Raw genomic sequence first — 24,739 nt, forward strand, 5'->3', positions numbered from 1 at the left:
TGTGCCCTGGAAGACACGTGTGCTGAGCTGATGCAAGTCCCAGTCCTACAGCTGGTGTTGATACACAGTGACCTCGCATGCTAGAAGGATGTGCTGCTGTGCATCGTGACACTGATTCCCCCCTGGACTGCTTCATTTCAGCACAAATTAACTTAATACTTTACAATGGCTGCTGCAGATTTATGTTATGATGTGTTTGCGGCGATGGTCTATATCCGCTTCAGTTCGTGGTGTGGTGAAGCGTATTGAAACGACCAAGGACATGGAGAGATCAGGGAGCAAAGGAAGGGATACAGGCAAGATGATGAACGCTGGTGGTTGTCTGAATTTAAATGGAGCCTCTTAGCTGCAGCTTCCTGAGCAGTTGTGAATTTTTCTATTTGAAAAACTCAAGGCAAATCTTGTCTACTTGTCTAATCCTAATAAACTGGTTGTATTTTGATTGTGTTTATATTTGAAATAAGGAGTGAGCAGGTGGAAGAAAGCAGCTTCTTGTTTTTAGTTCAGGCCCGGTGCTGTATGGAAAGAGAAAGTGTGAAGTCATAGGGTCAGCAGTCATGACTCAGAGTCGAAAGGTTATGATGTGAAAAAGAAGGAAAAAAATAGAGTTCCTTATTTGTACTTTCTAGGTAGGTGAGTTCTTTGGCCATCCAGCTGCCGCAGCCTCAGGGCTGTGACCAGACCTGTGCATGGGAGGTGTCCTTTTCTAACGTTTCGTCCAGTTGCTTCCCCGGTCTATCCCTGCCACTCTTCAGCACTGATGTTGGGCAAGTACGTTTTAAACACATTGTCAGTGGCCACTGCCCTGTGCCTTCTCTTCGCCAGCGCTCGTGCCGTGGCTGCGACTGGTGGAGCTGGACCAGCAGAAAGCCAGCGTAGATTGGTTCAGCAGAGATTAATGCCAAACGCGATTGTCCGCCACTAGCATGCTACGACAGTGCCCTGCAAATGGAGCGGTGTTAAATCAGAACCTTGCAAAGATGTTTGAAAACCAACAGAGTGGGTGGCTGGAAGATTAACTGTGCACGAGGACGCTTCGGAGAGCGAAGAGCCACAATAGCGGTTTCAGCGCCAGCTTTGTCCCAGCTGCCAGAAGGGACTTTGTCAAGGGAGTCCTTTACCACGGCGCTGGTCCCCCAGCTGCTGGAACAATTGCTTGAGACCACTGGCAGTCAGCATGATTAAAGCAGCCTTCAGGCTGCTTTATTTTACATGGGCAGTTATCCAGGTCCAAGGATTGGCTCAGCCTGGAAGGATGTAGAAGGAAGTTTGCCATATTGTACCCTTCTGCGCTACATCTCTTCTTCGTCTGCGTTTAAGGATCAGGCCTGGCTTTGTGGTTGATCTGTAGTCACCCCAGGTTGCAGTCCATGAAACACTCACAGTATCTCTCGTTATTGATTGATGTGACAAGATAATTTTTTTTTCTTTCTACATAAGGAAGACAATTGAATTAATTGTCTAATTTATTGCCTGCCTAACTGGGATTTTAGCTGTATGAATTAATAGTACAAACCAAGAGCACTCTTAAAACTTTAACCCCTTTCCTTTCTCTTAAACTGTGTTGTGGCTGTTAGATCACATTTACAAACCAAAACTAATCTGACTGCTGATAGCAGAGTTACTCATTTCGTTTTGGGATGGAACTGCAGGAACCAAACAAGGCCGTTTGCTTGTTCTTTAGTTTCTTCCTTGGGCCAGGTAGAGCCTTCCCTTTGCCTTTGTATTTTTAAAAAGGGGGATGAGGAGGTATGTTTACCAAAATGGATTTTTCTCCCAATGGGAATGGCCCTCTTTTGCTTTCCTTTGCTATCTTTATGTATGTAAATATATGTAAATGTATACAAGGACTTGGATTTACCCTCTTCGTTTCCCCCTCCCATGTATAATGTATGTGTTAAACACGTAATCATTAATCAACTTTGTGGGGAGTGGAGACAAGAAGGGCTCTTTGATGATAGATATATACTTGTGGCTGTGCTTGCATGCTTGTTTATTAGGCAGCACAGTGCTATCAAAAGAAACTCCACGTCCCCAAGGATAAGAAACAGCATAGGGAACAAATGAAGGGGAAAAAACCCCACCCACCCCTTACTGTAAAACCCTCTGTCTTCTACCATCTGTCTCATTTTTTGGAGTGAAATAAACTGGGGAGAGATCTTTGAATGAGGTGCTTATTTGTAATGCACAGAAACGTTAACGTAGAGCAGAAGCAAAGTTGTGGTTAGCATTGCCTGTGATGGCTGGGAGCGTTGGAGGCAGGGTGACATTATTTCTTTTGTCTGTACATGCTGGCAGTGGTTTAGAGCAAAGAAGCCTTCAGGTTATCATGCACAAACACAACTATTTCTTAGGTTTTAATATCATGTTTGATGTTTTGGAAGGCACAAATTAAAGGTGGTCATTGCCCTGAAGTGTTCACAATAAAGACAACAAACAACACAGTGGTTCTTTGTGAGTACCCAGCTCAGAACATGCTTCAGGCTGCTCTGTGTTGCTGGAGGAGGACTTGGAGTGCTGGAATTACTTGTCTGGAGATTAAGGTAGAGGTGGAAGGATTGACTTCTTTGCATTTCTCTTCCCGTGAGATACAGCAGTAAAGCTTGGATTGGACATAGGCAACCAAACATTTCCTTGGTTGTGTTAAAGGGGAGCTTAGTCAACCTTGTAGAGTTGTGCATGTGCTCTTGCACAAAACTGTGTTGTCCAAAATGATAAAGTTGGAATAGACACTTTGGGGGGGGGGGAATTAAAAATACAAATTATTTAAGTGCCTTAGATTTTTTTTTCGCTGCTCTTACTCTGTGCACTTGCGATTGTGTATTTTGAGAAATACCTGGTAAAATATGTATTTTAAATGAGCTTAAAAAGTGGCTTTGACTCATTGGGTATAGAACTGCTGCACCTTTTGCTTTGCATTTTTGCAGAGCTAGGCAGGAGATGCCGAGGTCTGATTGGAACCGCTGAAGTGCGTAGGAAACAGCAGTCCCGGCTCCATCAGCCATCTGCTCCAAGTCCAGCAATCAGTCACCAGCCAGGGGAGCAGGGGAAGGAGCTGTGAGTGTGTTAGTGGGGAGCAGCAGCAACAAGACTGGGAGGCAAATGGGAAGAGAAAAATTCCATTTTCTGCAGTCTGCCCAATGCAGAGAAGCAGATGGATTGGCTGCAGCGTGCCAGAGTTGTCAAGGTGTATCTGGTATGTTTTAGGAAAGCAAAAGAACAAAAAAAATAAACCTCAGGAAGAGTATACCCAACAATAGGTACACACATTTGCTTTGGACTAATCTAGGCTGTCTTTACTATAAGATAGCAGCTTCATCCACTCTGGTTATTTCTCTTTATTTTGTCTTTCTTTCCTCTTCTCATTTGCCAAAGTCAGCACTTCCAGATTGTTTTACAGATGAGCTGAAAGCCACAGAAATTCAGAGCCTCATCAGAATTTTCCTAAACTGTTGACTATTCAAGTCTACATTTTTAGTTTTGAAGGCCTTTCCATCATTTTATTTTTTGCAGAAGAAATAAACAAGGCGTTGGTTTAGGAAAGTGCTTCAGCTACAGCGAGATTAAGCACATACATGGAGCTAAGCATTTGATCAAGTGCTTTTCTGAATATACTTTCTAGAAAATTGATGTCCCTTTTACTGCTCTCACTAAGCTAATCAGAAGATGCTGGGGTCTGATCAGAGCCTTTTGTGCATTTTCAAGATAGTGTCTCTGGAGGATCATTACCCACATCCCTCTGCAGTGAGTACAAGGAGATTGTCACCAGGAAGGTGTTAGTCACTCTGTATTAACATGCAGGATTATTCTGCCTCTTTTTTCACCGTAGGCTTTTCATCTTACTAAGCAGGCACAGTCATGTCTAGGCTAAAATCGCTAAGACTTCTTATAACACTGCATTTGTGCCTCTGGTTCAAGAAATTAAGCTCCAGTGAAATGAGCTATTAGATCTTGCAGAGCTTTTGAAGAGAGGTATGGAACGGGCTTCAGTCACTAAGAGGCCAAGGGGAGATCAGCCAGGACTGAGCCACGGGAGCTCGAGATTCGGCTCCTGAAGGGACAGTTGTCTGGGGGGGTTAATGACCTGGCAGCTGAATAGAGTTGTTGCTGTCTTGGCAAATGAGCGCATAGTTGGCAAAAGAGAGGTCAAGTGCAGCTTGCTCTCCTGTTCCTTCCAAAAGCATCTCCTGTGCAAAGCTGGTGGTTGAACACACACAACAGTGATGTTCTCCCTCTTCCAGCTGGGTCAGCTTCCTTCTGTCCAGAGCCAACCTGGCCCTTTGGCAAGCCATGTGTGAGTGTCCTGGAAGCTCTCCAGTTGGTGGCTGAGCATGGCAAGCATTAGCCAATGACTCAAAAAACATCTCCCCCAGACGTCACCATGAAGGGAGAAGAGCAAAGCTGGGTCAGTGAGGCTCTGCTTGTTCACAGGTCCATGAGCAAACACAGAAGGTTTTAGAATGCAAAACCTCTGGCAGACATCTACTGTTCACCCCAGGCAAATGAAACTACGGGCAAAATCATATCAGCACATATGGAAAATAAACCTAGTGATTGCCCTGCAATTATGCCTTATCATAACAACTGCTGTTTGATGGACTGGCCTGCTAGAGTTACACCACCTTCCCAGCATGAGGCATGCATCTAGAGTTCAGCCTTCTATCCTTCTTGAGACTCACCAGACTCCAAATCTAGTAAGTTTTAGCACACAGAACCATGTTTTTGTTGAAAATAGTTGGTTACTGATACAAGCCAGTAACTGGGAGAAGTTTCTTATGGTTTGTGCATGAGGAAATGGCCTGGTTTTGTGGTCAGCAGTTGGCATGGTATATATTTGACTGCTTTAATGTTTTTTGCAACCCCACCCAGATCGTTGCTGCAGCACAAAAGAAATAAATTTGGAAGAGCTGTATGGGTGTAGCTGATCACATATTCACCCCATTAGCTTCAGCTGGCTTGTAGAGTTCCTGTACCCAGAACATTGAGAACGCAGAGCTTTTTGAAATAAAACTAGCTGTTCCCTATGTCAGATCAGTTCATGTCTGTACAGATGGTTTCTCAACTGGAGTTGCCAGTAACATCATCGGCAAAGGCTTTGAATGACGTTTTTTGTTCATTTGGGTTTGGGGGATTTTTTGTTTTGTCTCTCTGATTGCATTTTTTCCTTTATGAGTACAAAGAAAAGAGCCAAAGGAAAGTCAAGAGGCATTGTACAAGAAGGAAAAGATTATAGCAGGGAGGCATAATGTATTGGAAGTGAAAGACCATTCCAGTCTATTGAGGATTTTCTCAAGAAAGTGAATGTACCCATCTACCAGAAGAATGGGAAAAGAAGGGCTGACACTTTGTGGGGCTCAGACAAAAGAACGTAGGTCCTTTTCCCTTCGCATCATGTGGTCCATGGAAATTAAATTGTCCTCTCAATGCAGGAGGGAGTTCCTGTCCAGAATGGATCACGGCATGATGGTGACTGTAAAGAGTTTTTCTCTTCTACTACCTTGCTCCATGGGGCATTTGCTTGAAGAGCATAATTAGGATATGCATCTGGAAAAACACACCACCAGGCACAGATACAGTAACGTACTAGAACCCAAGTGTATTTTAATCTACTGCGGATGATAGAAAAGAAACTGAGACGAGCAGTGTCAAAACCTACTTCCCGTGAACTTTCCCTCTCCGTTTCTTCACATACTTTGGCTTATGCACACACAAACCTCCTTCTGTAAGGGACAACATTAGGCTGTTTAAATGCCATGAAAGAAGTTTGATTTAAGAGGAAACTTGAAAAAGAGAATGAAGACCTGACTGGTGAGGCCAGGAAAGATTTCCGTGCTTTGGACGGAGGGCACGAAGAGGCTGGGCAGGGCCCAGGGTTGGCCCGGGGTTTATAGCGTGGCTGTCGGTGCCACAGCTGATTTCTCAGGGAGCTGGCGAGGCGGTGAGGGAAGTTGTTGGCTGAGTAAGTCTTACATTGGGAGGGCAGTGAGATGCAGGAACTGAGAGTCTTTTAGGTTTTTGGAGACAAGGATGAGAAGATTGTTTGCGAAAGCAACTGGAATGGGGCATGGAAAAATCCAGGAAGGCTGTTTTACCCACGGGGTGAAACTCTCTCTTTGGTTTGGACCATAGCCAGTGGCACAGAGTCACAGAAACTTTCGAATTCGTGCATCTGCTGCTTGGCCAGTCCTCGCTGGAGACTGTCAGAGCAAATGGAGCTGCCTGTTCTGGAACCATTTTAGCTAGAATCAGCTCCCAGAAGACGGTTGTTAATAACTCATGTCTCACCAGCCCTCTCCTCCTTCACTCCACTCCCTAAAAACTGGGCTGAGAGACTGTGCAGGAATTTGGGCTCTCTCGGGTAGGCCAGCAACAAGGCGACGGGCTCTTGCTGAGGTAATCTGCTAAAGCCATTGCCATTGTGCACGGCAGCCACAATTCAAAGCGCAGTCGTGTTTGAACACCAGGCTGACTTTTCTGTCTATTTTAATGCTTTAAACAGGGCTGTAGATTCAGCAGTTATTTGTATAAGCATTCTCCAGGCATTTGAAAAAGACTTCTGTTTTCCAGAAAAGAGGAGGAAAGAGGCCGGAAGGGACTACGTGGGGCAAAGTAGGGGCAAGCGATAGGGGAGCAGCCAAAAAAGAGGTTTTGGGCTGAACTGGTGTGTGGGTGACTGTGGGCAGACACGGTGCTGCACGTAGACTTGCTAGGGCTCCCCCACACCTGGTATTAAATCAGAAAAAAGCCTTCCACCTTCTGTTGCTGGGAGTTATGCTCTTTAGAGCCGAGTTCGACAGTTGTTATTGCAATTTTGTGGTGCTCTTTTGATTTACAGCTGTTTTTACGACCATTGAGACAGCCACAAATCGAGGAAATCTCATAAAACAGAGAGTAAACGTCTCCTTCACAACCCAGGCAGAGTTTTGGCATCCGTGCTTATTCCATAGAGCAGGATGTGTAAACAATATTGTGTCCCCTGAGTGGCTGATATCAGTACAGTTAAGTGGTAACAGCTTGAAAAATGCATTTCTCGTATATTAGCGGTAAAACTCGAAATGGGCCCCCAGGCTAAAGTAAATTGGTGACATTTTGCAGCAGAAAGAGAAAAAAAAATAAGGGCAAGGATTGGAAATGTGGAGCCCCAGCTTTGAAAGCAGTGGGACTGAAGCCAAAGTTGGATTTATCTGCATTATTGCAGTACGGAAATAAATGGATCCACCACACTTGTTGCAAAGCATATCTAATTGGAGAAGACAGATTATATGTCGGCCGCAAATGGTGGACTGCCCCCTTCACCGCCTTCTTGCACAGAAGATGAGGTCAGTTAATGCCATATTTAATCAGAGTATAATGATGAGAGCTACTTCCTCGACTTACTGTAGAGCAGAGGAGAAATGCTTGGAGCCCCTTTTCTGTAACAAGTAGGTGAGTGCATTCCACTGCCCTCGAACGAGTGAGGGGTAGGAAGCCAAATGCTTTGCAGATGTGAACTATAGTTTTTCTTCCATGTATTTTCCTTCAGCCTCCGTTTGTAGGGAAATTCATATGCTGTCCTGGGTCCCTCTTTTTAGGTGTTCCTAATCCCGTCTGTTGGGTCTTTAAATACTACTGCACCCTGCAGTGTGCCTTCTGTTGCAGGTGAGGGTGTGCACATGCAGGAACAGAGCTGTGGGGAACAGCTAGTCCAACAGAAACATTTTTTCCCTAAAATGTAGAAACAGAGGATGTGAGAGAGAGAAGGGTTGATGGGCAGACTTGATAATGAAGTTAAAAGAGTCAATCTGATAAACACCAGAGAGACCGCTTCTAAAATATCACTGTGTTTCGGGATTACCACATTCGTATTGTTTACCTAATGAATATTTGATGTTTCCTTCATGTATAGAGTTGCTGTTATCTGATTGGGGTGACGGGAGGTATCATCGCCTTGTAGCTTCTTCGTTTGATTACCCCTGGGTCTGTTGAACATAATGAGTGGTGGTCCAGCCCTGCTCAAATCAATCTGGTGTCTGTTTGAGCAGGAGAGCTATGAGAAGACCTTCTGCAGCTGCCTACTTCACAGGGCCTGGCAGGGAGTTTTCAAATAAAAAAGCTGTCATTCCTTTCCTGGACTAATATTCAGAATCTACTTGCCCGTTTCTAATTAACCTAATGGCTAATGTTAAAACTTGGGCATCTGCAAGGGTTCATAGACCCATAATCTGGGTGGTTCAGGAAATAGTTTTCTCATTGGATCAAGAGAGGAAGAGAAGGCAGATGATCATTCATTTTTGTTTGATTTTGCTTTCCGGTGCTGTCTGAAAAGAGCCAGCCTGAAGATGTTCAGTAAGGCTGTAGCAGTCCTCCTCTGTATTTCTGCAATTTCCGTGGGCAAAATGGGAATGGACGTTCCCCAAGATCACGCACAAGCCCGGCACTGTTGGTGGTAAAGCTGCAGTGAATGACATTTTTATCCAGAGGTTATTCGTTGAATTGTTTGCTGCTGTGTTAATAGAAAGGACTGGGCAGGAGGTGGTTGCAGTGTTTGTTTATGAATGTCTTCATGTTGGTAGCGTAAAAAGTTTTACCTTCTGGAGTCATGTTGCTGCGTGAGAATCTCAGCTAGCATATATGGTACTTTTTAAAGGAAAAATCCAACTGTCTTGTTTGCAAGAATTAAACTTGAAAACTTAAAAATACAAAATGAACGTTGACAAATTTAGACAGATGCCTAATTTGGTTTCCTTTAAAGATGTATTAGTTTTTAAATCTCTTGAGTGTGAGTTCCCTTGGTCTTTATTTTGCACTGTCTTGGCACAAGGATGAGGCTGGAGGGCTGCAGCAGGTACTAGCACTGAAGTAAAAGAAGAGCAGTGCCCAAACCATAGTCCGCTCAAATAGGCAAATCTCCTAAATCACTGCGCGATTACGATGCATGAAGTGCTCGGAGTGGGCAGGGCCAGGGCTGCTCCAGTACGATTCACGCAACTGTAATAAGAATCTCTCCTGCACGTCATTCTGCCGGGATTGAATACTTCCCAGTACAGTAAACCTCTTAGCGAGACTGCTGAATTAAAAAGAGGAGATACTTCTTAGGTGGTGAAGCCTGCCTGAGCCACACGATCTTTGTAGTTGGAGCAGGAGCTGCTCCAGCCTGGCGATGCTCCCGCACCCAGGCACATCCTTACGCTGGGTATCAGATGCTGGTGGGCCAGCGGAGCTGTCTCAGAGGTCTCAGTCTCTTGGGATTTGCCTTCACATTCAGTATGAGTGCACCCAGCATGCTGCAACTTTGGGTGAAGCCAGGGATGCATTTTGCATCCAACCAAGTCGTTTTCTGCATAAGAGGGGAGCCCACTTCAGAAGCCCCATCCTCCTCCTGGGTCGCACAGCTGTGAAAGGAGTGGACCTGAGAAAGAACGGTGCTTTTGTGCAGCACAGTTATGTGTTTAACATAATAAATGTTTATTGTCCTCTGGAGCAAAGGAGCAATAGGCTAAATTATAGCCCGGGGAGGGAAAGCTAGAATCATGAGGTATAGGCTGTTAATTATCTTTTTTTTTAGCTGTCATAATGTACTGGTGTTTGCCTGCAGCTCGCCCCCTCCCACTGCTCCATTACCTCCACCACGACTATCTCTAAAATATCTGCTTCCCGTACCACTGCACCCTCCTCCTCTCCGGCCTCCTGCTCGTTCATTTGTAAGGCATCTCCGGCCTCCTGAGAGATTTGTGACTTCTCTCCCAGCAGCCGCTTACAGTGATAAAGACCCTCAGACTGCCTCTCTCTGATTAATCAGCCCTCGTGCAGCCTCGATAGGGTGTTAATTTGTAAACTCAGTGGACAGGCAGCCGTGATAAGCCTCCGCAGCTGCTGTGTGTCTGCTGGGGGGATGGGAAGATAAGGCTTCAGCCCTGGGATGCAGCCAAGAAATATTTTGGAGCAGTGAATTAGAAACAACAACAACAAAAGAGCCTTCTGCAGAGGCACTCCTTTGAGGTTGCTGCGGGTAATACAGCAAGTTTCAATAGCAGCGGACAAGAGCCGCCTTCCTGATAAGCTCCCTGAACCCCAGTCCTGGAAAGGGCCACATCAGGATTGGATCCGTAACTGGGAGCTTCTGTTGGAGGGATGTCTGTGTGTTGTATGTCATGGTCCGGGCTAGGAGGACAATGCAATCTTCTCTGTATCTCATGTATTTATTGCAGTTAGCCTGATCCTTTTCAGAGAATTTGATGCGATTTGTCAGAGGGCTGTCTGGCAGGACATGTCATCTGCAAAAAAGGGATGGACACAAAGGGCGTCTAGAATAGCATCAGTGTCAAGTGATTTTTAAGTGTCCCCAAATGTTTGCTGTGATATGGTTCACATAAGGTGCTATACAGGGTCCGCTACGTATCCAGCATACGTATTAAGAATGGCAGGATAGCATTTCCCCTAAACAGCAGATCATCCTGAGTGGTCTGAGACCACGGAGTAGTGTGGTGGTCTGAGAAACAGCAAAGCATGGTGTAAAGTTCTGAAATACCTAGGCAGACTGGAGCAGGTTGCAGTGACGGCAGGCATGTATTCTGCTTACCTGTTCAGGGTGGTTACATCGAATGTTTCTGGTTTTCCCTTTTTTATTGAATTGATAATGTTTTCTTCAAAAATTGAAAGGAGCAGATATTTCACTGAATTTGCATCAGCTCTTTGGTTCAGCTGAATTCTAATGATTCTGCCATTGTTGGCCTCCCTAATTGTTCTAATATTATCTGACAACACGCAACAGACCATGGAAGCGGTTCCTTCCCTGTCTGCCAGTGCAGGTTGTTATTCAGTATGTTTTTGAACTGCAGCAATTCTCAGACAGACAGTGACCTTTTTATGAAATCAAATGTCTTGCAAAACCCTCTTGGTCTCTGAACTGTGATTTATAGCCATTTGTGTTGGAGAAGGCTGCAGGTGGGATTTGGGTGACACGTAATTGGTTAAAAGATAAAATAAAATGAAGGTTGCCCTGCTGGTACAGTGATGGCAGGAGCTACAGGAATGAATTGCTTGGCAGTGCAGAGCCTGGCCCTCCTCCTCCCGCCCCCCTCCATCGGTTGCCAAGTCCTGTCTGGCAGGCCATTACAATGATAAATGCAGGTAGCTGGCAAAGACCACAGCTGAGAGTTTGTTCTAGCGTGCCAAGCCCTGCTTGGCATTCCCAGTTGGTGCCAGCATTTGCACTCTTACTCAGTTTGACGGAAACCAGGACATGAGGTGTGAATTTATGTCCGCATCCTTCCAGGAGAGAGTTGGGATAATGAAATGCCAAAGCAGCCCGGGGAGCAGCAGAGTAATTTGGTAGGTACCAAACAACAGTCTGCCACCTGTCATTGGCAGTGCAGTCCCTGCTCTCCCCCATCACTCTTCCGACAATGCAGCCTTTGAATTGTAAGAAGTTTTAGGTAGTTCTGCAAAGAGCACTCGCCATTCTATTTGATTTAGTGCGAATAAAAACCCGTACCCCAGCCAAATAGATAGTCTGGCTAGATAGTTTCAAGCAGTAATGACAGTAATACAAACTACTATAGTACTATGTTACACAGCGTTCCCAACCTTTCCTACTCGTAGGCAGGTTTTCCCCTGCATTTGTAGCAAAAGCTGATCAGGTCTGGCATTGCCTAGGTCAGTGTCTGGGTACTGGAAAAATTTTAAATGTGGAAGTCCAGGCTGAAAAGCCTGCCCATTCAGGAGGGGGTCAGCTCTCAGGAAAAGGCCTGAGATCCCTGTTGTTTGAGACGTTTAAAAACAGATCACACAAAGCCCTTTTATAAGTGTATCGCTGGCTGGGGCATGTGTCAGTTGCCCTTAACGTGGACACATTGCTGCCTGTGAGCTACGGCGAGAGGTGCAGCCGGACGCAGGGACACCGGGAGAGGACTATCCTCTGGATGCCATTCATGGACCGGACTACCCAGAAGCTAAGTCAATGGTGTTGCCCATGAACACAGAAGTAAAAACAACCCAATCTGAGAAAGAGAGCAACATCTACTTCACAGTCTGCTTTTTGGGTTTTTTCCTGCTAATCATAAGCAGGCCCTTGCTTGGTGGGAATAAGCCAGGTTGTGGAGTATGCAAACGTGTAGTAATGGGGAAATCAGTGCTGGTCAGAATGGAAAATAGCCAGGAGTATAAAATCAAGGTAGGTTTTGGTAGTTTGGGAGCTGAGGTTTGAGGGAGGAGGATACTGAGATACGGGCCAAGTGCACCTTCATTTACATTAGGGCATGCAGGCACAATAACATTAATCAAGTATTTTGGCTGGGTTTAATGAAGGACAGCTGGAAATTTTCTTTTCTGGTCAGTGTCTCTGCAAACAGCTGAGGGACGTTTTGCAGCTGTATGACCAGCCTTGGTGAGGCCCAGGAACTCCCCAGCTTCCTCCCTTCCCCTCCTTTGCTAAATTTTTTTTCAGTGCATGTATTTATTTATTTATTGGAGCTGAGCTGGGAAGGAGAGGGAGTTTGATCTTTTCCTTTGGGAGACAGCAACTGCTCAGAGGAAGATGAATCATAAAGCATGGCTAACGGAGGGAATAGGAAGGGGAAAACTCTGGGCTATAGCCATTCTCCAGGGGCTGGAGGGATGGTTTGAGGAGAGACGGAAGAGGAGTTAGCAAGCCCGTGCCCTGAGGCTCTGATAGCAGACATGCTGTAGGTCAGGCATCCCGCTGCTTTCGGAGCATTAGGTCACCCTTCGTCACCGTAAGAGGCACATCTGTGCAATAAGCCGACAGACCGCAGCAGCGTATGTTTAAGAATTACAGTTGCTGCTTAATCTAAACTAGTTTGATCTATCCCAAAATGGTTGTAAAGCGATGAGGAACATGCTCTGGATTCAAAATGGTGTTATTTTAAGCTTATCGCTGTGTTGCCAGAAGAGAAGGTCCAAACCAAAACCATAACATTGAACTTGCAGAAAAGCAATGGACTTGGCTCCCCCTTGCCCTGCACTAACTGAATCAAACTGCCTGTACAGCATTTCCTTCGGTGCCTTCCAGTCAGCATCCACTTTGCTTTGCTTTCCGTTTGCCATCACGTAAATTCAGTGTAATTCAGCGGTGAATTGGGACCAGTGATCTCTGCTTCTAGGATCTCTATGGCCTAATTTAATTCTCTGTTCCCAGACTCGTGCTAGCTTCTCAAAGGGGCTGTTGCAAAAAATAGCCATGGTTATATAAACTGCTGAGAGAAATAAGCGTTCTTGGAAGAAAAAGTGACGAAGAGAGGAGTGCTTTGTGAAAGGGCCTTTCCAGGACTGTGGCAGTACTGAATATGCATGTGCTAAATGAATGTGAGGTGGGAATCTAAACAAGTATGTTGCTGTAGGAAAATACAGTCCAAGAAACTTTTTGTTTCTAGTGGACCTTCTGTAGAGTGAACTTTCATGCAAGATATGGAAGACCCATCAGTACCTCCTAGATATGGCCTTGAATCAAAATTGAACTACAAGCATCTGGGGCATTTGAGGCATTGCCATTTCACTAAGGAGTTGCCTGTTTGGGGTATTTGTGCCACGTGTTTCACTGTGATGTGTTACGGTGTAGCTAAGGGCACAACTCAAGTTTTAGGATTGTTCCTAGAAAGCTGGAGATCTGTCTGGCATTCATTCTTGCTTAGGGAATATTATTTATTATTAGTCCTTATTTGCATTGTACATGAACAGCCAGAATTTCATAAGTGATCCTGACCATCAGCTGCAATTAGATTTTTCAGAACAACCTGGTCACCATTCAGGTATCTAAATGGATTTTCGGAAATGCTCCATGCTCAGTAGCTCTGCTTGGGTTGGTGCCCCAAGGGCAGCTGCTGAGTGCTGAGCCCTCTTGAAAGCCCAGGCTATAAATTCTGTGTGAGGCTCTCGAAGGGAAGGGGACAGGTGAATGTCTTTGCTGTTGGGAGATAATCACAAAATGCAGTGTGGATTTGTGGCAGTTTGGTGTGTATCCTGTTCCCTCCTGCTTAATCCCCCACGCAGCTGGCTTGTGCTCCGTCCCAGCCAGCCGTGTACCACAGTGCTGGGTTTTCCTAGAAGGTGTCACAGAAAGGTAGTTCATGTCCTTCTTACTCCAGCTTTTTTTCCTGTGTTGGTGCATGAAATGACTGACTTGCAGGTCTAACTTTTCTTTTGTCTTATTAATCGAGCTGTGATTTCCATCCAAAAATAATCCTGGTTTTGAAAAGACCATAGGTTCCCTTGAAACGTCCCCTCACAATGCAGGCAGTGTTACCTGTGGGTTGCTTCTATATCCTGGAATGTGTTGAATACTTTCTTGGTCTTAAGGGTGAATTTTAGTTTGTTTCTTGTGTGTGTGTGTGTGTGATTCCTAGGCTCCTCTTGCACCTTTCCAGATGTATCAATTTCCATTTCCTATAGAAGAATCACAACCCAAACAATACCTTCCTGTTTTAGTTATTGTTCTCATATTACTGCATGAAGGGCTCTGGTATGAATGACTTACAGAATCAACTGGAAACTAGTAAAGCAATACTGACATGCGCTGAAATTCTCTGCTAGACAAGCAATCAAGTGGCATCGGAGTGGTAGGTAAAAGCAGGGGAAACAGATCAAAGGGAAGAATGAAAATTGATCCAAAATTTTCAGGTAGCGTTCATGCTTTCTGCTGAAAGCTTCTCTAAGCGTAACCAACACTTCTAGTTAGAAAATCTCCTGGAGAAGGGTTTTCTTGAGAGCTTTTTAGTGCTTGCTAAGTTCAGTAACAGTGTGAAAACAGTCTCTCTTGAGACAGGCTCTTGGCTGTCTAGAAGATAGGCAGCCATCCAGAAATAAAATGTAAACCGTATTTTACTGCCTCCTTTTCCTTCTGCCTACTGTACTGGACTCGAGTTTGGAGGGAATCCTTGACTTTTGCCCCGTACAAAAGTACACGTACCAGGTCCTTAACGCCACGTGCTCTTCCTCCTTGTGCACCAGAACTGGAGCCGTATTAGCAACTTCCCAGTGTCTTGTGATCAGGCACCTGAAGTATCAGGCTTGGATCTGGTGTTCGGTGCTCCAGGAGACTGCGTGAAGATCCACAGAGCTTCTGTTGTTGGTGATAAGGAAAGGGTTTATTCCCTGTTAGCCATTTTATAGGCTACAGAGAAAGAGGGAAAAAAAAAAGTTAATTACTGAGGCCTGACGTAGTTTATAATGCTGTCTCTGTCAGATGATGTTGTTCTGTTATATATAATCATTAAATTATTAATCTGTAAGAGCTCTTGCACCTTTTCAGCTGCCTTGGATTAGTGGGAACCAGGATGAATGAGGCACGGACTTCATTATGTTCACCTTCAGAGGAGAGGGTGTGCTACATCCTTTCTGGTTACCACCTTACATTTTGAGGAAAAAGCTGCCTTTGCTAAGCTTTTAGTGCTGAAAATTGAATCAGTGTTTATACGTGCTGGGTTCAAGGGGAGGAAGGATGAGGGACCGGAGCACCACTCCTCTGCTTGCTCTTCACAAAGCAGAAAAGGGTAGAAATGTTGTTTTTCTCTGCAGCGTATTCAGCCTGGTTTCAAACTGTCACAGAACTGGGTGGAGACATTTTCCCCTTTAGATCTCATGTAGAAAATAAAGAAAATCAAAATGGGGCAGAGAATTGCTAACTTTGTTGAATAAACCACAAAGGGGGACCTGCAAGGCTTAGCGTATTGCCGAAAGGGTGCTGGGTCTGAAAAGTTTCAGCAATGTGAGGCTAGCTCAGCAACCGTGCTGCTCTCTGAAATCATTTGTGCGTGCTTCTCATTTGGGACAGATGTTAGATATGCTTAAAATGCAAAGGTCATTACTGGGGGTGAGGGTGGGCCATTGCAAGCAGCAGCTTTTACGAAAATGTGCCTGTCCTGGGCTCTGCGGTGGTGCTCCGTGGGGGAGCGAGACGAGCAGCAAATGTACAAGGAAGGCTAGAGGTGTCTTTTGTCAGCGAGCTTCAGGCTGGGCATGTCTCTGCTGTTTTGCAGCAACAAAAAGGAATTTGGGGGGCGGTGAAAGACTCAAGGAGTGCAGGGAGCTGCTCCAGCTGCCCTCGTCCCTGAGGTGGTGCTTTAGGTGGAGACAGGCAGGAGGCAGTGAAAGGGGGAAAAAAGGAAACTTCTAGTTTCATTTTGTAATCAAGAAAGTGTGATTTCCTGGGATGGTTTGAACCCACCCACATAAAGGACTCTAAATGCCTGGTTTTGCTCATGAGGGAAGAATTCCACTTTTTTTTTTTTTTTAATCCCTTCTTAAACATATGCAAATGATTTGCTTGAAACAGCAGAAAATTTGGGAGGGGACTTGTTTTAGCAGATGCATTGGTTTGCTGGATTTTTTCACTCATTAGCGGGCTCCCTCAGACACATAGGTTTTATTGTATGTTTCCTTTAAAGGGTGACTGATGGAATTGAATGATGTATTCAGGCTCTTCCTGCCCCAGCTTCCCTCCTGCCTTTACAGCAGTTTGCAGAATATCCTATAGCACAGGCATTCACTGTTTCAGAATGGTGCTCATGCCAAAAACTGCTCAGATCTGGAGCTAGAAATCACCAGAAGTGAGAGCAAAAGTTACTGTAAATCCTAGGTGTGAAGGTTTGTGTCTGTAAACTGTGGCTGTGGTGTTGAAAACGCTGCTCTGTAAATGTTGACTCTGATTGTCAAAGGTGGTGCCACATACTGATATCAGGAGACTGAGCAGTGTTCCGTCTGTCTTCCTCTTAAAAGTTATTTTCTTGCTTGACTTCCTTAAACATTGTTTTTATATGGTCTGGACCTGTACCTCTGAGATCTTTAGCTCATGATTAAACAGTGCCGGTCTATATTAAATCCTCGGTACTGAATTACGCAGAAGGGAGTGAGCTGGTGGTTGCCATAAAGCGGCGTCACCCAGCTTTCCAGACCAGGGAAAGCATAAAGCCTCTCCCAGCTGGGGTGGCTGCCGCTGCCGGAGCGGGTCCTGTAGCCGGCGGCTTGCTCCAGACAGCACCCCGGGGATGGGCAGCTCTCCCGAGCAGGCTGCCGGCCAACGGGCTCCTCTCGTGGGCTGCGCACCCTGCACCCCGGAGTCAGAAACCGGCACTCAGCGTTTGTGGCTCAGCTGCCGATTTACTGCTTGGGCTTTAGTGCCAGCCACGCCGAAGTTTCATTGCCTATAAAATGGGGGAATCTTATTTATCCACCTGCCACGTGTCCTAGTGCTTATGGAGTGCTTTGAGGCTAGGTCCTGGCTTTGTGTAAGCTGTTAGTATGGGTGAGTTCCCAGAGCCTGCAGATGTGTTCTGCATCCGTGGTGACTTTGTGTTGATTATAAGTGAAAAATCTCTTAACAATGGGTTGTAAATTCAGAGTTGGCTGCCAAACGTTTTATGCACCACTGTTGTTGCTGCTGTGTGACACTGTTACACTTTCTTTGCAAACCAGCCTAGGCAAAACCTTGTTTAATCCTGGTTCTTCCTCTCTTTAATCCATGCAGTGAAGGGATCGTGCAGGTAACTGATTTTCCCTAAGATTTTAGGATCCTTTTGCTGAGCTGTGTAATGATCATACATGCCACAGCTACACGTGCAGCTTTGTCGTGGACATGATTCAGAATTTCTTTCCTATGTGTCTCAGCCTCAACCTATTTTTCATGTTGTTTTCCCTCTCTTTTTTATGCATTTGCATTAAGTAAGACATTCAGTGCTTGCCGTGTCACTTTCCTTAGAAATAACATTAAAAGATCACTCTTTTTTGCTTCTTACTATATCTCATGCAGATCTTCTTGCATTTTACTATTTGTTTTTTTCCTTCTGAGTTGGCGTTTAAAATATATAACAATGTAATACAATTCATAGTGTTCTTTATCATGCAAATCTCCCAAGGCACCTTAGAATAAAATCAATAAAATCAAAAAGAAAATCAACTTAGTTCAGCCATGTGTTGAATTAATTTATTGTTTTTAAAGCAGAGCCAGGGGAGAAAGGTTTTTTTCCCACTTCCAGTATCTTTTGCTGTTCAGCTTTGTACTTCACCCCATTTTATTCATGCAGCAGTCAGCGCCAAACGTTGATGATATTTTCAGCTATCTCGAAGATGGTAGTGATGCTGATCGTGCTCCCTGCTCCCAGACCAGCGTTGATTCTGTACAGGCTACTTGCTATTTTATCAGATAGCGAGGAGGAAAAGCTTATGCTGAAATAGGTTGACTGTTTGATATCAGTGGGGGGAGGGAAGGAAGCAATCAAATTAACTCATAAAAGCTTTATTTACGATGAATGGACTTTTTTCCCTGCCTGTCATTATCATCTTGTCTGTAACCCAGTGACCCTGATTATCGTGAAGCTGTTTACAAGGTTTAGGTTAATTGGATTTCTTTAACTATTTCCCAGAGCTGTGAGGAGCACAAATACACTGCCGTGGAGTTCAAATAGCATAGTGCAACCCAGTTTGCAAGGAGACAGGCTTCTTCCAAGAGGAAGTCATTTTATTTCATACTCAACTAAGTGCATAGCAGCATGTACCTATCATTTGGCATAATATTAAATAACACCCTCTTTCATACGGATGTGTTCAGTTGCAACTTGTGTTTTCAATACACAAATTACATTTTGCATGTTCAGCAAGAAATGAGCTTATTTTCAATGAGAGAGGCTTTGAAATGTTTTGTGTTTTTTTTTTTCTTCAGCTTGATAGCAGTTTCACTGGTTTTGTTTTTTATATGAGGAATCGTGGATAAAATAGCTGTGCATTGCATGGCTGCCTAAATAAATGAGACAGGAGGATATCGTTGGGTGAGATCAGGACAGTACTTGTATATGCTTTGCTTTCATCTTCTTAGGATGCATGCTTATTCTTTAATGGCACAACATTGCACCCTCCAGGTGCAATGTGTAATTGCAGGTCTACAGATAACCGACTTGTTTTATGAGCTGTTTTTGTGAGCAAGCCTTCCTAAATTCTCCTTTACTATTACTCACCCTCTTTTTCTCTTTCTTTTTCAGGCTTCTGTAGGCTCTGAGAAGCTGTTCTCCCCTGCAGCAAATAAAGGTAAGTGATCTGGAGAAATGCTTTCCTTATCTTGGAGCAAGAGATTTGAGTCGTGAATTCGTATCATGTGAATATCAGGACATCAGTTTTGCCAGCGCCTTTAATTTTGCCACACACATTGTCATAAAGATAGACTTTACAGGCTTGTGATGATTAAGTTAAAATTTAGAGCTGCCTTGTCTCAGTGTGGGGTGGGACTTCTTCCGTACCAGTCAGATTTGTAGCAAATGTCTTAGGGAGAAGGATTACTGACAAAGGAGAAATCAGCCTTTACTGTAGGGGATATGCTTTTCCCTCTAATACAATCAAATCCTCATTTCGTTTAAACAAATCAATATTTTGGCGTTATCTGTGTTACCCTGACAAGGGCTTGCACACCCCTCCCCTGCTAGTGCGCACAGAGCGTTTGTGTCGTACGTCTCGGCTCTCCAAAGCGAGGTGGAAGGTGCTCAGCGCGTTGTAGGGTTTCAGCTCGCAGCTCCCACTATTACTGTTACTTGAGAGTTACCTGTGATACGCGCTGGGTGTTGCTAAGAGACTGCGCCAGTTCAGATTCCTGTTGGGAGGTACAGTGATATATCTCTAAATACACCAAGCCCTCCTTTGAGGGCTCAGTACAGCCGTAAAGCAGGGCTACTCTAGTTTGGTGTGATCCCAGGGACAATCTCGCTGATACTGAGGGATACTGAGTAAAAATACTGAAGAGACAGCCTTGGAGGGCAAAGCGTGGTACGCGGTGGAAGGCATTACGCTCGGAATGGTTGCACTTCATCATGCGAGGAGGTTGGCGGTGTGGCTCCAAATGAATTGTCAGGATGTGCGGCTGTTCTGCAGCGTTCCCAGCACTGAGATGCAGAGTAAGATCAGTTCAGAGCAATGATGAATACTAGGGACATGCAAATACCCTGAAGAGGGGAGATGAGACCCATTAATAAGAAGTGATGAAATAACCTTCTTGCATTATTTCAAGAGGGCCAAGAAAGGAATAATGTGCAGTTGTATAGGAGTAGGTGCTGGCCCTGGAAAGGCGTTTTGGTGGTTGTGTGCTCCATCACCTGGATCCAGGCCCGGTTTATAGCTTGGGCTCTTTAGCAGTGGTAAGTATTAGGAATTCTCTTTCTTTCCAAGCTTTGCAGATTTTCAGTTCCAAATGTGGAAACCGATGACAAGCCCATTATGTTATTACATTTGCAGATATTTTTACAAAAGTATGCAGCTTTATCTGGGGGAAGGAGGGAAGTTTAAACAAATGGTGGGGAAGAACATTTCTCTCAGCCTTGGCTCGCTGATAAGGTAAACCAGATTGCCCATACGGCACTGCCTCAGCAAAACAAAAGTCTTGCCATCCTGCATAAATGCACGGCATAGAGATCTGCTGGAGAGCTTCTGTTGAAGCGTTAGCAGCTTTGTTGGCTCCTCCTCATGCGGAAGCCTGAGTTCCCCCACCCCTTCATATCACAAAGCAGCTCAGCAACAGGAGTTTTCAAAATACCTCCGGATCAGGAAGTTAAATGTGTGAATGGCTGTGAATTTGCTGTCTTGAAGTCTGTGTTCAGGGCTGTTTATATCCCTGTAACTGTTCCTGTTTGGTGTACTGTGGGTGTAGGCTTTGCCAGCTTTGGGAAGATTGGGGTTCAGACCATGATTTTTGTCTCAGACTTCTCGTTTACCCTGGCCCTGTAGCGGTGGAGCTTTGCTCATCAGCACGGGCTGCGATCACTGCAGGCTCTGCTGGGGGCTACCTCAGCGTTTGGCACTTGTGTTGAGAGATGAGAGAAACTTGTTTCAGCGAGATTTTGTGCAGAAACCCAAACAGCGCTAAATTCTACCCCTCGCCCTGTTACCGCTCCCACAACGCAAGAGCCAGATTTGTCTCTTACACATGCAAATCAACGCCACTCCAACGCGACCGGGCTCGTTGATGCCATATGGCTGGGAGAAAGTGACTTTCAAAGCGTTGGGCTTAAATTCCTTTTGTGAGATAAGAGCGTTGATTTAAGGCCCGTGTTCTCCAGGGCTGGAGCCGTGGTGGCTGCGCGGGGAGGGATTAGCTCGACGTGGTTTCCTGATGGGCACACGCACGGCACGGCACGTGCTCATCCTCTCCCGTGGGCATTTGCACTACGCCCTTCTTTTGTAAACACTTGTGGCCTTTTTGGAGAGATATTAACTAGCAAATCTGTAGCGTCCATGCTACAGCTTTTATTGAAGGTAGCCAGGCTTTTAAAACACAATAAAGTGGATTCATTGTCTGGTGCAACTCCCCCTGTTCCCACAAACTTTCCCTGGGGATGCGTTTGGCCCAGCATATTTGTTTTATGCCATCCTAGTTGATCAACAGCTTAGCAATGCAATTAAGTATTAAGATAGACGAGTTTTGCTTATTTGAGGCTGGAACAGCTGTAAAACGTAACCTTTGACCATATTTCACAGCTCCACAAAAGGCCTGAGGAGCAGCGTCTTTTGTCTGGGGCTCTCTGGGTAACGTTGGTCTTTGCCCCCTCCCTGCCGGGGCCGCGGCGGTGGCGGTGCTCCTCCTTTTGACACCAGTTCATCTGCAACAACAGATGCACAGCGTAGATGTCCACTTCGGGGACCGGTCGCTATTGTGCAGCGGAGAGAGGTGTCCTGACCCAGGGTGACCTCGGTAGTCACAGCTGCAAAATAGGGTGAATGGGGCACTTGGAGCTTCCAGGAGAAGAGGAGATTAAATCCTCTGTGTAAGGAAATAATAATTAAAAATAAAAGCAGAGAATCCCTGATCTGCTGTGCTGACAGGTCTTTGTTTTCTGACGCAGAAAAGCGTTTGTTTAGCCAACTTGTCGCTGCAGCACAGAGTTACAAGGGCATTTGCTGCCAAGAGCCGGGTGTTACATCCTCCTGGTGAATAAATCGATAAACAAATAATAAAGGTCTGTTTGCTCTCTCATGCAGCTCCTTTCTCACAGGAATCTCCCAGCCAGTCCTTTGCTTTTTCTGAAGGGCAAGTGCCAGGCAGGGCAGGGGAGGCGTAGGCGAAAGCCGGATCCATCCCTCCATCCCCGAGTGGGTGGATGAGGCAGAGGGAGTGACGGTGATTGATGGGCGAGCAGATGCGATGTGGGTCTGGGGAGGTGAGAGGAATCCCTGGAAGGACCTCTGCCTGCCTGCCGTGATGATATTTTTAAGTGCGTGTGGGATGGGATAGTTTGTATTTTAAGGACTCGAGTGTTGTGTTCCTGCTGCTGGCTCCCTCCTGCAGTGGGCTTCCCTGATGGGTCTCGCTGGACTTGCTCCAGCCCTGCTGTCTGCCAGGGAAAGCGGGAGAGGTGGTGCCTTGCCTGCCGCCTTCTGCCTTGTAGCTGCAGCCCAGCAAATCTGAGTCCCCAGGCTTTGAACCCAGAGCCACTGGTGGGGTTAGGGTGAAAAAGATGTCTTAAAGTAGGTGTTTCCCAAATGGCTTTAGCATCAACCAAGGGCCCTGACGAGGAAAATCGCCATTGCAGAGTAAGGGGAGGCTGGGCAGCAGCTCAGGTGTCCCTGTTCATAACCCCAGGCAGGCTGTGAGCGTGGAGGTGTGAGATGAAAGGGGTGTCTGGGAGCCCTCTCGGGCATCAGCCAAGATGCCTACGGAGGAGCCAGACCTGCACAGCCCCATCTGCCCTGCAGCCCTGGGGCACACTGGGCAGCAGCGGCGGGGGGCGGGGGACACAAGGGCTTTTTGAAGCTGAGTACGTTGGTCCTCTCTTGGGATCAAAATCAAGCTGGACATGGAGGGAGCAGTGTGATCCAGCTGTTTGGTGGCACAGAGCTGCTGGCCAGGACCCAGCTCTGCCTTGGGCTGGCTGAGCGCTTACTGAGCTCCATGCCTCAATTTCCCCCTCCCGCAAAATGAAGACTAATGCTTGTCAGCCAAGTGCGCTGAGAGACTTAATTAATGAATGTTTATCAAGCGATTTATCAAGAGATCCTTTTAATGAGAGATTCCATAAACAGTGCAAGGCTTCATTTTCATGGCAATAATAAATGACAGTGAAAATAAGTCTTATCCTTCCCCCGCATATGCACCCCCCCAGGAAAAAAAGATTGCTTACCCTCTGCTCTCGCTTCTCCCTGGGTTTCTAGGCAGAGGGCTTTGAAGTGCTATCTTTCATCATGAACTGTACACATCCTCAAAGCTCTAAAGCTCACAGCCTGTGTCTTATCCCTCTGACAAGAGGGAGGCAAGCTTTCTCAGTGTGCAGGTCGTAATTGTCAGCCATGGGATGTGCCGCAGCCACCCGCCCCAGTGGGCTAATGCAGCTTATGGTTCTTTGAAGTTCCCTCCCTTTATTTTCTGTCCTCTTGACCACAAAACTGTGCCTTGGGCCAGCAAGAGAGATTTCTTGTTCAGAGACGACACTGAGCCCTGACAAGCACATCTGAACCAGAGGAGAACCCTTGTTCCTCTGAGATCACTGCTCCGTAATGTTGTTGCCTTAAGGGGACTGTCTCTCCTTTTTCTCTCTGCTGCTTCTCTTCCTTTTTTTTTTCTTTTTTTTCCTTTTTTTTTTTTTAATTCAGCACTAAACTGTCACACTAAATCATTTTAAAAGCTGGAACTACAAAACCTCCAGCGTAGGACATGCTGTTAAAAACTGATGGTTATTCCTGTGAGATGGGGTGAGAGGGGAAAGGAGGGGCAGCAGGGCAGGGGCAGGACAGGAGGGCAGCAAGTCAGCTCTCCAGGAGGAACCTGTGAGTGCCCAGCGAAGCAGAAAACAACCTGAATGCAGCTGAGCTCAAAACACCGTGCTTGGCGCAGGTTTGCAGCAGCACGGCTTAATGGTTGCTCAGCACTGACAGGGGAATCGAGAGCCCAGCGTCTCCTGTGCTCGCCGTGCTGCTTCCATGCTCTGCTCTGCTCTGCCTCTGGTCCCGGCCCCCTGGCCCTCTCTCGCCGGTTCAGAGACTCTCTGTCTGGGCTGGGACAGCATCTCCTGTAATCAAGTCCACTTCTCCTTCAGGGCTTCTGCCTTGCTGTGCCAGGATGTAGAGCTTTCCATTGTAAGAAGGTCTGCATAGACACGGAGCAAACAAGTCTCACGGCACCCGGTCAGGCAATTAGCCGTGTTTTGCATGAATAGAGGTCAGGAGAGATATCATAAATTTTCCCAGTTTCCTGCATGAGATCCACAGTGGGGTCTGAGATGCAGGAAAGCAGAGATGCATCCTGTCTCTTGATCTCAGTTTTATCCCCAGGTTCTGGTTACGTTTTGATGAGGTCACCATCTTGTGTGTGATTACCTGCACAGTCAGTGAACTTGAGGGGGATGATAATTTACAGCTGAATCTTTGGACAAGAGTCCCCCATAATTACAGGCATGCAAAAACTTCCACAGCAGCATCTGTAATAATAAATAAAATAAGTAATGCATTTATTTAGATAGCAACCACATTGCTATGATTTATACAGTGCTCAGGATGCTCTGCAGCTGCATCTCTTGTGATTTTATCACAACCTTACAATATTATGTGTTTTTCATGAAACCCAGGCCCTCAGAGGATTGTACGAGAAACTAAACTTTAATTTCATTTTTTAAGCAAGACTTTAGCTTTCCTGGCCACAGAGAAGAGCCTGAAACTCTGATTCTTCTGTGCTTTAAAGCCACTAGGCAGTCAAAAAGAAGTCCAAATACTTTGGTTTTAACCTCATTTTAAAGACAGTTAGCGACTTGCAAATGCTTGGGGGGTTGGCAATACTGGATAC

General features: G+C 45.7%; 1 protein-coding gene across 21 annotated transcripts in view; it reads left to right on the forward strand.

Annotated features, from left to right (window-relative positions):
- Nucleotides 1–24,739, forward strand: part of FBRSL1 (fibrosin like 1) — a 551,083-nt gene that overhangs the window by 472,341 nt on the left and 54,003 nt on the right. For all 21 annotated transcript variants that reach the window (XM_075770082.1, XM_075770095.1, XM_075770098.1 and 18 more), the window contains one exon: nucleotides 18,966–19,011. In XM_075770082.1, coding sequence (XP_075626197.1) covers nucleotides 18,966–19,011 — 46 coding nt within the window. The remainder of the gene's footprint in view (nucleotides 1–18,965; nucleotides 19,012–24,739) is intronic.

The sequence above is a fragment of the Balearica regulorum genome, chromosome 17 (genome assembly GCF_011004875.1).
Source record: "Balearica regulorum gibbericeps isolate bBalReg1 chromosome 17, bBalReg1.pri, whole genome shotgun sequence".
NCBI classification, from domain to species: domain Eukaryota; kingdom Metazoa; phylum Chordata; class Aves; order Gruiformes; family Gruidae; genus Balearica; species Balearica regulorum.